The sequence below is a fragment of the Saimiri boliviensis genome, chromosome 11 (genome assembly GCF_048565385.1).
Source record: "Saimiri boliviensis isolate mSaiBol1 chromosome 11, mSaiBol1.pri, whole genome shotgun sequence".
NCBI lineage: Eukaryota > Metazoa > Chordata > Mammalia > Primates > Cebidae > Saimiri > Saimiri boliviensis.
The window spans coordinates 92623701-92638074 of NC_133459.1; the positions used below are offsets into that span (position 1 = coordinate 92623701).

The 14374-nt window shown below is 40.3% G+C and overlaps 1 protein-coding gene across 3 annotated transcripts in view; it reads right to left on the minus strand.

The window, feature by feature from the left end:
* Nucleotides 1-8597: 8597 nt before the first annotated feature.
* The window catches only part of HAO2 (hydroxyacid oxidase 2), a 35319-nt gene continuing 29542 nt past the window's right edge, over nucleotides 8598-14374 (minus strand). For 2 of the 3 annotated variants that reach the window (XM_003933537.4, XM_074381185.1), the window contains exons 6-8: nucleotides 11709-11867; nucleotides 11289-11358; nucleotides 8598-10166 (exon numbers count right to left, since the gene is read on the minus strand). In XM_003933537.4, the coding sequence (XP_003933586.1) occupies nucleotides 10111-10166; nucleotides 11289-11358; nucleotides 11709-11867 (285 nt within the window). In that variant the 3' untranslated portion in view covers nucleotides 8598-10110. The remainder of the gene's footprint in view (nucleotides 10167-11288; nucleotides 11359-11708; nucleotides 11868-14374) is intronic. The other variant, XM_010344075.3, reaches the window with a different exon arrangement.

Genomic DNA, 14374 nt, shown 5'->3' on the forward strand with positions numbered 1-14374 from the left:
TCTATCAATTTTATTTATCTTTTTAAAGATCCACCTTTTTGTTTTACTTTTGTTTTGTATTTTTTTGTTTGTTTCAATTTTATTTCCTTCTGCTCTGATCTTGGTTTTTTTCTTTATTCTGCTGGGTTTGGGTTTGGTTTGTTCTTGTTTCTCTAGTACCTTAGGTCTGATCTTAGATTGTCTATTTGTGGTCTTCCAGACTTTTTGATGTAGGTGTTTAAGGCCTGCATCATGAACTTTCTTCTTAGTACCACCTTTGCTGTATCCCAGAGATTTTGATATGCTGTGTCTCTGTTATCATTCAGTTTGAAGAATTTTTAAATTTTTATCTTGATTTCATTTTTGACCCAATAACCACTCAAGAGCAGATTATTTAATTTTCATGCAATTGCATGGTTTTGAAGGTTTCTTTTGAAGTTGATTTCCAATTGTAGTCCACTGTACTCTGAGAGTGTACTTGATATAATCTGAATTTTCTTAAATTTATTGAGATTTGTTTATGGTCTGTCTTGGAGAAAGTTCCATGAACTGATGAATAGAATGTACATTCTGCACTTGTTGGGTAGAAGGCTCTGTAAATACATGTTAAGTCCATTTGTTATGGGGTATAGTTTAAATATATTGTTTCTTGGTTGACTTTTGTTTTGATGACCTGTCTAGTTTTGTCAGTGGAGTACTGAAGTCTTCCACTATTAATATGTTACTGTCTATCTCATTTCTTAGGTCTAGTTGTAATTGCTTTATAAATTTGGAAGCTCCAGTGTTGGGTGCATGTACATTTTGGATTGTGTTATTTTTCTGTTGGACAAGACCTTTTATCATTATATAATATCCCTCTGTTTTTTTTTTTAACTGCTGTTGCTTTAAAGTTTGTTTTGTCTGATATAAGAATAGCTACTTTTGCTCACTTTTGGTGCAGTTGCATGGAATGTCTTTTTCCATTCCTTTACCTTAAGTTTATAAGTGTCATTATGTGTTAGGTGAGTATCTTGAAAGACCAGATATTTGGTTGGTGAATTCTTATTCATTCTGCAGTTTTGTATCTTTTAAGTTAAGCATTTAGGCCACTTATATTCAACATTAGTATTGAAATTTGAGGTACTATTCTATTCATCGTGCTATTTGTTGCTTGTATACCTTGGTTTTTTTAAAAATTGTATTTTTGTTTTGTGGGTCCTGTGAGATTTATGCTTTAAAGAGGTTCTGTTTTGATTTGTTTTCAGATTTGTTTCAAGATTTAGAACTTCTTTTACCATTTCTTGCAATGGTAGCTTGGTAGTGGTGAATTCTCTCAACATTTATCTGTCCGAAAATCTTTTCTTCATTATGAAGCTTAGTTTTGCTGGATACAAAATTCTTGGCTGATAATTGTTTTGTTTAAGGAGGCTAATGATAGGGTCTCAATCCCTTCTGATGATAAATCTCTGTTAGTTAATCTGATAGGCTTTCCTTTATGGATTTTGCCCATAAGGAAAAAAGCACTGGTGCTTTTGCCTGACAGCTCTTAAGATTCTTTCGTTCGTCCTGACTTTAGATAACCTAATGACAATGTGCCTAGGCAAGGATCTTTTTACAATGAATTTCCCAGGTGTTCTTTGAATTTCTTGTAGTTGGATGTCTAGGTCTTTAGCAAGGTCAGGAAAATTTTCCTTGATTATTCCCCCAGATATGTTTTCCAAACTTTTAGATTTCTCCTCTTCCTCAGGAATGCCAATTATTCTTAGGTTTGGTCATTTAATATAATCACCAACTTCTTGGAGGCTTTGTTCATTTTTTAAAGTTTTCTTTTTTTTTCTTTCTTTCTTTCTTTTTTTTTTTTTTTTTTTTTGGTCTTTATTGGATAGGGTTAATTCTAAAACCTTGTCTTTGAGCTCTGAAGTTCTTTCTTCTGCTTGTTCAATTCTATTGCTAAGACTTCCCAGTATATTTTGCATTTCTCTGTGTCCTTTATTTCCAAAGTTGTGATTGTTTTTTATTTATGCTATATATTTCACTGAAGACTTTCCCCCTCATGTCTTGTATCATTTTTTAAATTTCCCTAAATTGGACTTCATCTTTCTCTGGTGCCTCCTCGATTAGCTTAATAATCAACCTTCTGAATTCTTTTTCAGGTAAATCAGGAATTTCTTCTTGGTTCAGATCCATTGCCAGTGAGCTTGTGTGATTTCTTTTTGGTGGGGGGTGTTTAAAAACCTTGTTTTGTCATATTACCAGGATTGCTATTCTGGTTCCTTTTCATTTGGGTAGGCATGTCAGAGGGAAGATATGGGACTCAAGGCTGCTGTTCAGATTCTCTGTCATACATAGTGTTCCCTTGATGTCTATTCTCCCCATTTTCCTAGGGATGTGGCTTCCTGAAAGCTGAACCACAGTGACTGTTATTTCTGTTCTGGATATAGTTATCCAGCAGGACTACTAGGCTCTGGGCTGGTACTTAGTCCAAAACTAAGAACCCTCACAAAGTCCATTTCACTCCCCTGCCAAGTCTACCAGAGCAGCTGCTGGTATCCACAGCTGAGAGATCTGAAGATTGTTCACATCACAAGACTCTCCATGGGTGGGCTTGTTGCAGCTGCTGGGTTATAGGTCTGTGGTTCAATGGTGGTCAATGGAGTTCTGTTCCCAGGAGGATTATGGCTGTGTCATGCAGGTTGTCAGGGAAGTGGGGGAAATCCAGCAGTCACAGGCCTCACCCAGCTCCCTCCCACACATCCAAAAAGCTGGTCTCACTCCCATCATTCCTCCCCCGCAACATCTCTGAGTGTGTTTCCAGGCAATGTACCAGCAGGGCTGAGAACTTGCACCAGGTCACCAGCCTCCCAGCTGAGCAAGTAAGCAGGGCTCTCATGCCTTCCTGCCTGTCGAGTCTGCACACCAGCTTCACACCCTCCTTTGAGTTTATTTGGTTAGAATTGTTACAAAGATCAGCTGAAGGTCTCCTTCTTTCTGTGATCTTCTCCCAGTTCCTCTGGCAGTCCTCCCCAAGGACCCATGTGAGACAAGTAGGAAATGGCTTCCCTGAGGACCCAGAGAGTCCACAGGGCTTTTCCCACTGCTTCCTCTACACCTGTATTTTGCTTGACTCTCTAAATTAACTCAACTCCAAGTAAGATCAAATCCTTATCCCATGATCTAGACCTTCAGGTTCCCTAGTGAGGGTATATGTTTGGAAACAGATGATTACCCTCTTCTCACTATCATGCCTCAGACATTCAGAGTATTTGGGCTGTCTTCTGAGTTCTGCACGAGCAATCTACTTCCTTCAGAGAGTCTGTGGATTCTCTCAGCTTTCCTGGTATATTCTTTCAGTCATTCTGAAGCAAAAGTTCACAATGTGAGTCTCCACACACTGCTTTGTCCATCCAAGTGGGAGGAACAATTTAGTCTTGCCTCCTGTTGGCCATTTTCCCTCCACTCTGGACATTTATTTTAAGGAATAATCAGTTAAGATCAGACCAAGAGGTAATTTGGGACATCTCCTTGCACACAGAAAGCTCTACATATAAGCTGTAATATGTTAATTGAGCCCTTTACTATGTGTCAAGAGCTTTACATATGTTAATCTCATTTAATTTTTAAAATGAACTTTATTTTCTATAATAGTTTTAACTTCATAACAAAACTGAGGGAAATCAGAGCATTCTCACATGTTCTCTATCCCCACCCATACATAGCCTCCCCCACTGTCAGCATCCAGTACCAGAGTGGTACATATGGTAGAACCAATTGATCTGCATTGACACATCTTTATCACTCAAAGTCTACAGTTTACTCTTGGCCTTTCACATTCTCTGAGTTTTGAGAAATGTATAACCACCATAATAGTATCATCTTCCCTAAAAATCCTCTGTCCTCTGCCTATTCATCCCTCTGTGCACCTGAAATTAACAGCCATTGATCTTTTTACTGTCTCCAAGGTTTTGCCTTTTCCAGAATGGCATATATTTGGAATCACACTGCATGTAGCCTGTTCATATCGTTTCTTGCATTTAGTAGTATACATTTAAGTTTCTTCCACATCTTTTTATGGCTTGATAGTTTTCTTCTTTTTTTAAAGCACTGAATAATATTCCATTGTCTGGATATACCATAGTTTATTTATCCATTCACCTAGTGAGGGACAATTTGGCTGCTTCCAAGTTTTGACAATCATGAATAAAATTACTATAAAAATCTAACCTAAAAGTAGGCTTTGGTGTGGAAATCAGTTTCCAATTTATTTGTGTAAATGCAATGGAGAATATTTGCTAGATCATATGGTAAGAATATATTTAGTTTTGGCCAGGCGCAGCAGCTCACACCTGTAATCCCAGCACTTTGGGAAGCTGAGGCGGGTGGATCATGAGGTCAAAAGATCGAGACCATCCTGGCCTACATGGTGAAACCCCGTCTCTACTAAAAAAATACAAAAAAAAATTAGCTGGGTGTGGTGGCATGCGCCTGTGGTCCCAGCTACTCGGGAGGCTGAGGCAGGAGAATTGCTTCAACCCAGGAGGCAGAGGTTGCAGTGAGCCGAGGTCTCGCCACCGCACTCCTGCCTGGCGCCTGGTGACAGAGTGAGACTGTCTCAAAAAAAAAAATAAAGAAAGAATATATTTAGTTTTATAAGAAGCTGCCACACTTCCTTGCAACGTGTCTGTACCATTTTGCATTTTAAGCAATGGATGAGTGTTCTTGATGCTCCACATTCTTGCTAGCATTTGGGATTGTCAGTGTTAAGGATTTTGCCATTCTAATGGGTGTGCAGTGGTATCTCATTTTTGTTTTAGTTTGAAATTCTCTAATGACATATGATGTTGAGTAACTTTTCATGTGCTTTTTTTTTGAAATCTATGTATCTTCTTTGGCAGGTGTCTGTTCAGGTCTTTTACCTGTCTTTTTCTATGCTTTTTTTTTTTGTAATCAATATATCTTCTTTGGTTAGGTGTCTGTTCAGGTCTTTTGACTATCCTTATATCAGATTGCATTCCAAATGTAAGACATTTTTAGGAGTTAAGAGATTGCCTCTGAGATTTCACATGCATCTCTTCAGTTTACTGTGGACATTCCTTTTTCCATGTTTCTAAGCAATAGACAACGGTCTTTTGTTATTATCTTGGTAATATTCTTGTTCATTTCCCTTATAATTTTGGATCTAGCGCTCTGAACCCAGACACAACTTAAAAAATTACACGCATGTATCCGGGAACATCGCCGTCATCAGGTGGATGTATACAAAGAGCGTCTACTGTGTTCTCTTATAAAGTAAGCTAATGTCATTGTATATCACATTACTTTAACACCATATGCTCATGTGATTTGTTTCATTCTTACCCCAAACCAATCTGTAATGCCTCCCACAAGTCCTCAGCTGGTGATTTCAAGGTTGAAGAGATGACCTTAAGCAGACAGTTAATGCCTGCATTGAAGTCCCTGTAATAAAAGAAACTTCGGGAAATTTTGAAACGTGATCACTAGTTAGCATGAAAGCATGAACAAAAATTAATTTACAAGACTATGATTGAGTGTTTGGAGGGATGGATGTTATCCTGCTTTTGTTTTCTCCAATTTCAAGTCTTGTCTTGAAGGCTTTGCTTGTCTACATAATCAGAAGAACAATTTAGTACTGAGATGTTCTTCTTTTTCTGATATGAGGAGAATCATGAGACCATAGTTATAAACTTAACATAAATGGAATGAGGCTGAAAAAAATGGTATCTGACAAAGAGTTCGCTTTCTCTAGAAGTAAAATTCCAGAGAGTAAAGTTCTAGAAAGTGCACCAGGTCCCACTGCCTGTGAGGCTGACTCCTGATGGAGGGCAAGGGTATTAGGGCTGAGTTACAGGCCAGAGGAGAGCAAAGTCTGTCTAAGTTTGGTCATATGCTGTGCAAAGTGGTTGGTGGGACAGCTCTCTCATGAGTCTGCTCACTGTCTGAGGCCATGTTCTTGGGGACCCCGGGTAAGATTTCTTAGACTTAAATCTCTGCCATTAGTTTAGCTCTTTAGTACTGTATTGAGAAAGCCTCCATCTAAATACTAAAACTATCCAATATGACCAAAATAAAGCTATCTTTTTTCTCATTTACTGTAGAAGAACTGGACTAGTTAATATTAATTTGTTTCCAGAGTCCCTGAATTTCTTATCCAAAACTCTTTCTGCTACTCTTCTTGGAGGTCAGTGTATTGCACAGAATAACATTAGTCAATGGGTCATAAAATCCTGTAACATCCTAGTTCCTGACAATGAATATTTTAGGCTTTCCTTTGCTCCTCTGTTCTGTCTTGTCTCTGGCCTTGGCTGTGTGACTCAAAATAAAAAACTTTTCCAAAGTTTATTGCAGCAGCGCATGAGTTAGTGTATACTATGATTACCCTTGTCCCACATTCCTTCTTGATCTTGTAAAATTGTATGGTCTGGATGCGTTCCCTCCAAATTCATATGTTGAAACTTAATTCCCAATGTGATAGTATTTAGAGGGGGGGTCATTAGGAAGTGATTAACATATGAGAACAGAGCCCTCACGAATAGGATTAGTGACCTTAAAAAAGGGCTTGAGGGAACTAGGTGACCCCTTCCATTTCTCCACCACACGAGGATACTGTGTTCATCTCCCACAGAGCATGCAGCAACAAGAAACTATCTTGGAAGGAGACACTGGGCTCTCACCAGACTTCTCAGCCTCTGGAACATGAGAAGTTAGTTTCTGTTGTTTATAAATTATCTGATCTCATGTATTTTGTTACACTAGCACAAACAGACTAAATCATGAAGCTTCCATTTTTTACAAGTCACATGTTGCCATGCAAATCAGGTTGTTGAAGGTCATCTTCAAGGCCCAAGGTCATCTAGGCCTCCTGTCCCACAATGCAACAGTGACTGCTATGTCAGCCAGACAGTCGCCCCTAGACATGTGCTTTCTTAGTATTTCCCCAAACCTTCAGCACAAGCACGCCATCCTTGCTGCCAGACTGAAAACCCCTCCTTGACCTCATATTATCAGCCCACCAATGCAGCAGGCAATTTGACACCTAAATAAGAAGTTAAGGCCAAAAACTGGGATCATGGTCAATTTCCCTTTTCTTTTTATCAAATCATTAACAATTACATCTAATTTGGCTTTCTGAGCCCCTTTTCAATGACCACAATTCTCCAAAGTATCCATTGCTCTTCCAAGTATTCTAACAACATCTGCTTTTCTTTCTTTTCATTTCGTTTGTCTGTGCTGCATTGTTTAATACGTAGTATGATCTTCATTGGGGCATATTTTGTAAGCATAGCTCTTCTGTCCAGAGTGCAACGCTCCACAGTTATTTCATAGAGATATAAAGGATATGCAAAATATTATAATCAATTGGTTATTTCAGTCATTGCTGATTTGCCCTTTTAAGATCTTTTGTTCTGAGAAGAATCAAAGGGACTTCTTTGCGTCATACATTTTGTGAACTTTTTTTTTTTTTTTTTTTTTAGAGGAACTGCTGATTTGAAAGTTTGGGTATTCACTTCTGAATTCTGGGTTCTGAATTGCAGTTATAGGCAAGCAGGCTGTATGACCAGACTTCATTTTCCCTTTCTAAATATGTGGGTGGTACATGCCCTATACATATATTTAGGTTAAGCAAGTAAGCCTTAAAGGTTATTACCAGGGCAACTGCTGTGGGAATGCTTTTTCTTTTGGTGTTTCCATGCTAATGTACCCTTCACCCAGCCCTTGGCTCTGTGGGTTAATCTGGACAAAAGTGGATCTGCACTATGGCATGGGTTCATGCAGGAAAGTGTCCAGTCAAGGATTGACAGAAGGCTTTTTAGATCTGTTGGCTTACGTAGTGACCCATTCTACTGGGTTCCATCATAACTTACTGTTTTCCTCCGCTGACTACTATAATTCTCCAGATGTGATGATGTAGTTTGATTCAACTTTCCCTTCCTGGATTAATTTATTTAATAAATATTTATGGGCCGTATATGACATTTGGGCATGATTCTAGGCCCTTGGGAATGTATCAGGGAGCAAGACAGTCTAAGGTCCCTATGTAGGTACAGATAGACAATAAAGTAGACAACTGATTAGTTAGTAGCAGGTTGCGGTAGCAGGAAGGGAGAAACAGGGTGATGTGGTGAGTGAAGCGGAGAGCATTCGGGGGAGGATGGTCGGGGACGTCTCACCTCATCAGGGCCGTGACAGTTCAGCTGAGATCTACACGTCAACAGAGAGCAAACCATGAGAAGGTGAGGAACAGCGTTTTTGGAAAGGGATTGATAAATGTGGAGATCCAGAGGCAGCTTGTTTTTGCTTGTTTATGGAATAGAAGGGAGGCCAGTCTGGCTGTGGTCTTGTGAGTAAAAGGGAGGGTGATGAGGAAACAGTTGGGAGGATGAGCAATTCATGGGGGCCCGGAGAGCTGGGGATCAGTCTAGAGTGCAGAGCAAGTGGAATGGAAAGCTATAGAAAGGTTTTAAATAGGTGAGACGTAGGATTTGATTTTGCTTTAGAAACTCTCTCAGGCAGTTGCTTGGAGAACAGAGTGGGGCCAGCAGCTGGAGAGATGATGAGGAACCATTGCTGAAGCTATTACTTTACACATGGATTTTTTTCTCTAATCTTCTTTTTTGTGTTCGTTTGTTTATTATTATTATTACTATTTTTGCTGTCGTTGTTGTTTTGAAGTGGGGCGTTGCACTGTCACCCAGAATTCTGGAGTGCAGTGGCATGATCCTCAACTTCCCAGACCAAGTGATTCTCTTACCTCAGCCTCCTGAGTGGCTGGGACCACAGCTGCTCACCAGCACGCCCAGCTAGGTTTTTAACACATTTTTAATTTTCCAGAGTTCTGCCTGTGTTGCCCACTGAGGTCTCAAAATTCTAGGTTCAAGTGATCCTCCTGCCTCAGCATCCCAGAGTACAGGGATTATAGGCATGAGCCTTCATGCCCAGCCATCTGTAACCTTCTTGATGTCCTCAAGTGTCAGATCTTATTCAGCTGGGTACCCCTGCTCTTGAAATCTAGCTGACTACTGGTCTCAGGAGGTTTTATTCTGATAGGTCATTTATTTATTTTCCAACTCTCCTTTATCTATCCCTCTATCCATTCATCCATCCATCTATCCATCCTGGAAATGTTCAATGAGATGAACATTTCTATGTTCAAATATACAGATGAACTGTATATTTGATCCTCACCAAGCCCAGGATCAAATATCCAGTTTCTTGTCTGAAGCCATTCATTGTCTATTTGTCTATTTGTGGAGACAGATATTCAAATAAAGAAACATGGCACACTATAGTAAGGGCTGTAATATTGGAATGTGCAAAATACAATAGGAAGCACTGAGCAAATAGCCAGGGTTAATATTCGCTGACAGTTGAAGAAGGCCTTGAAAAGTTAATAGAAATTTTCTAAACAATACTGTATGTATATGCATATATATGTATATGTGTATCTGTATGTATATTATATATATGAAATACTCCTATTTCTTAAACTCGTACTAGGTGCTAAGCATTGTGTTCTGAACTTCAAATACATTATCTTACTTAAACTTTTTCCCCAACTACTAGCTGAGGGAGTGTAATCCCCATTTTACAGCCCGGGACTTAGAAGCACAGAGAGATAAGAAAACTTGCCCAAGTCACTCAGCTTGCCAGCAGCAGTCCTGACTGTCAAATCCGTCTGTGTGGCTCCAAAGTCTATGCCCTTCACTATTTCCCTATTTTCTATAGATAGGCCGATTTTTTTTGTTGTTGGAAAAATGCTTTGTATGTACAGCTCCTCTGTGCAGAGTGCAAAGTTCTACAGTCATTTCATAGAGTTTACATAGAGTATGCAAAAAATATAACCCACTAGTTGTTCCAGTTATCAATGATCTGTCCCCTTGAGATCTTTCACTTCAGAGGAAAGTTTTAGGCAAGAGAACAACATATAATAGTCAGGGAAGCAAGGAAAGGCATGGCACATTTGAGGAACACAAGGGGTTTGGAGAAGCTGAAGCACAGGGGTGGAGGGATTGGGAATCTGGGGCATAAGCCTCTGGAAAGGTTGGGTTCCAGGCGGGACAGCATCACACACTGTGCTGTGAGTTTGCGATTCTCCTGTGGGATACCTCAGCAGTCTGGTTCTTAGCTCTTTTTTTCTCAGAGCCTGGAAAACTGGATCAAGTGTCGATTGATCTCAGCGACCGACCGGCAGCCTAAAAGAACAATGTGGTTACAAGCTCATTTCTCTCAAACACCAGCAACTCACTGCCTTACGGGTAGGGGGTGATGAAGGGGGACAAGTCTGACTTGATCTTTGCGCTCACTCTTACGAAATGGTTTGCATACAGAACGAATGATGTAATTCTGTTTGCATTGGGAATTATTCTGTGAAACCCAGCCCATGTCATCTCTGAACACAGCCATGTCAAAATGTCAGGGTAACCTATAAAAACCCTATTTTAGCATTTTCTAAATCAATTTCCATGTGCAATAGATGTCCTTCATCTTTATCTTGGTTCTGATAAGGCTCAGGGATGTATGAAGTATCTGTTAGTGAGGAATGTGACACACAGCGAAAGAGACAGGGTGAATATTCCACATAACAATTGCCGTCTAAGGGAAGGTTCTGTCAAAGGAAAAGCCTCTTCTTTAGAAGAAGATCTTAGTTAATATGGAAAGTTAGAACTGTGGCTCAGATTGGACATAAGGATTGAAGAGAGTAACTCGGGATAAGTAAAAGAAGGGAGAAAGAAGAGCTGGTGTGATGTTATGGGGCTGGGGAGTTGTGGGCTTCACCAGGCAATGGGAAGTCCCTGGAGACGAGAGACTGAAAGAATTCAGTAACAGGCTGTGTCATGTTTAACTGGGAGTTCATTCCATCTTCATGATGTGTGCTCCGTAACTTTGGTAAAACGTATTATTCCCAAAAATATGCTAATGAGAGGGTCTTTTCCTGAAAATAGAAGCATAGAGAAGAGTTGAGTTTCACGCCTCAGTTGATTGGAGTAGACAGCAACAGCAGGCATGGGGTATATCAATAGCCCATAAATTGAACAAATTCAGCAGAAACAAGAATTCAGAGCCAGAGGTGACAGTCCCCAGAACTGACAGTGATCTTGAGGAGAGCTCTGACTTCCACTGGGCAAAGAGTAGTGCTTAATCTTTGCCTTGAATGTTGCCTCCCTGGCCTATCTTCTGGACAGCTGCCATGCCAGGTAAGGGTCAGCTGGAGGGAAGGACGGTTCCTGTTCTTTAGTCATCCTGCGTTAAGTTCCAAATCAGGAAAACAAAACAAACAAACAAACAAACAAACAAAAAAAACGTTTTTAACTTACCTGTAAGGGCCATGGAAGTGTGGAATTCATTTGTTAAAATGTTCAAAACTTCCTTAACACCATGTTCACCCTGCTCCCAAGGCAGACAAACAGAGACACAAAGAGACAAGAAGGGACACTCTGACGATCCACTGAGTATAAATTCTAGATATAGTCAGCGCTATGATGGGAAGGATGGGAATCTCCGTGAAGTGAGAATTCCTTTGGGAATAAAGGAAAGCATGGAGCCAAAGATAGGGGATGAGAGCTATTGAATGTTTTGCAGAATGCTTCAGAGAAAGCATGGAGATGCAGGTCAGGTGTAACTATCCTTTAGGAATCACTTTGAAAACGGCTAATCGTGGAAAATGAACCGCAGAAAAGCACGGAAATGAATGGGAAGCTCTGTATCTTCTTGCTGGTTAGCTTTGTGACACTCACCTTGCAGGCAAGACCCCAGAGGATGGGTCTCCCAAGAAAAACACACTTAGCCCCAAGGGCCAGAGCCTTCAGCACGTCGTTGCCAGTTCGGACCCCGCCATCCAGGTAGACTTCAATTTTCCCCTTTACTGCAGCCACCACTTCTGTCAAAGCATCAATCTGAAAAGGAGATACACACGGGCTAGGGGGCTTTCTGTTTTGACTCTCAGACTTGGTCTTCCTGGCATACGATCAGGAAAACCAAGCTGGGAAGATGTCCTTGACATTTTCTTCCCGTTCCATGCTTAAGGCTGCTGGTGCTGATGAAATGCAGCAGCAGTGACATTCCTGAGGCCCTCCTGCCCTGACTTTCTGCTTGGACTCCAACGTAGCTTTTCTCTGACTCACTTAACTGTCTCACAGGTTGGAAGAACTGCTTGGTTGCTTTTTCCATCCTAAAAGGGACATTTTCCATTTATAATGTTCACGTTAACTCCCCTCTTCTCAAACAACATTTTGACTTTTGATTTGATTCTACCTTCTCTGTTTCTAGATGGCACAACTAGAAAGACTCTCCACTGCGAAGGCACTAAGTCTTTTTGGCAAGACAAGTATGCTCATCCACGGCCTGCATGTCTGGATCGCAGCCTGCCTTTAGAAACTGGCCTGCATATCATTTCTCATGCACCACTTAACCAACTTGTCCCTGAGTCCCTTATGCTGTATCTGAGAAAATGAGATAGGACTGAAGCACAGCATGGTAAGAATTACCTTGGCCTGATATTTTTTCTACAGAATTTTGTGTGTTATGTTGCCTCTTCTATTCCAGGAAACGGGCCAATAGGCCTTGACCACACAAGCTGCCCCAGGTCAATCAATGCCTCTAGTCAGTTGCAAGTCTGTAAGGAGAAGTGACAGCAGGTCCCTTCTGGATCAGGGGACAGGTCCTTGGGGAGGGAGTTCTGGAACTCCCTCGGGGTTCTTGTCTGTGCTTCTCTGAGGGATGGAAAACAGTGTGGAGATTCCTTAAAGAACAAAAAGGGTGAACTACCATTTGATCCAGGAATCCCACTACTGGGTATCTATCCAGAGAAAAGAAGTCATTATATGAAAAAGATACTTGCACACACTTTTATAGCAGCACAATTCACAATTGCAAAAACGTGGAACTAACCCAAATACTACTCAGCCATAAGAAGGAATGAATTCATTTACAGCGACCTGGATGAGATTGGAGACTGTTATTCTAAGTGGAGTAACTCAGGAATGGAAAACCAAACATGATATGTTCTCAGTCATAAGTGGGAGCTAAGCTATGAGGATGCAAAGGCCTAAGAGTGATACAGTGGGCTTTAGAGACTCAGGGGGAAAGGGTGTGAAGGGGTGAGGAATAAAAGACTACAAATAGGGTACAGTGTATACTGCTCAGGTGATGGGTGCACCAAAATCTCACAAATCACCACTAAAGAACTTACTCATGTAACAGAACACTACTTGTTCCTTAATAAACTATGAAAATATTTTTTTAAACTCAGATGAATGATATTTGAATAGAATGTTTTAAAAAACCAAATGGCAAACTCTGATCTGTGAGCTGGAAGCTTGTTTTTACAAATAAATAGATTTGGGACTAGGATTAAGGTGAGGCAAGTGAGGCAGGGTTATACAAATGCAGGGTCAGGTTTCGCCTGAAGCAAAACCCTCGCTAGGCTCCTGCTGATATTGGTGCTGTCTCTGAGTGACCTTGGGTTTGGATGCTCTTTTGCCTTCTCTGTTTTGCTAAAGACTGGATGACTTGTAGGCTTTCTGGCAGGGGTTGGGTGAGAGAGTTCAGTGTGTGCTCTGCCTAACCACTTTCTCCCAAGGTTGCAAATCAAGAGGTGGGATGGAAAGTAGGAGGCCTGATCACTTCAATCCAGTTCTTACCAGAGAGCCACAATGAAGGGTGGCCCCTGCTTTCCATGTGGGCTTGCCATTCCTCTGCCTCTGCCAGTTAGAGCTGGTGCAGAGGAGGTGGTGATGGCTGGACCTTAAGCTCCCAAGCATCACGTGTCTTGGAATGCATCAACCAACTAGTGCAAATTTTCAGTTCCTGGAATTTATCTTAAAGAAGTACTTGAGAATGTGCTGAGGAGTCAGTCACTGATGTGTTGTTTAAAATAGGGAAAGATGAGAGGGGATACAGTTGTTGTACAATGGAGGTTGGTTATATAGTTGTCTGTTCATATTACATGCCATTAAAAATAAGAGGAGCATATATACTCAAACACAAAGTTGCTCTTAATGTTATGCTAAATAAAATAACAAAATATAATTTAGAAGTTTCTTAAACACCAAAAGTTGTATTTGCATTAAGAAGATGTTAACGATGACCAAAATATTGACGTTAGTGATAGAGATAAAATGAGTGTTGATTTTATCTTTTGCTATGTATATTTTCTGACTTAGCTGCAGTGAACATATTTTATTTATATAAGTGTCAACGAAACTGAAAAGGAAAAAACCTCATTTCTCTTTCTTAAAACAAGTGAAGCAGCAATAGAACATTTGAAAAAATATAACTCAATGAAAACAACAACAAATTCCCATGTAAAGATTCTTTCTCTGTCTTCCTTTCCCTCTTTTTCTTCTTTCTTTCTTTCTTTTTTTTTTTTTGCCTTCAAACTTCATCTATAATGGACATAAGT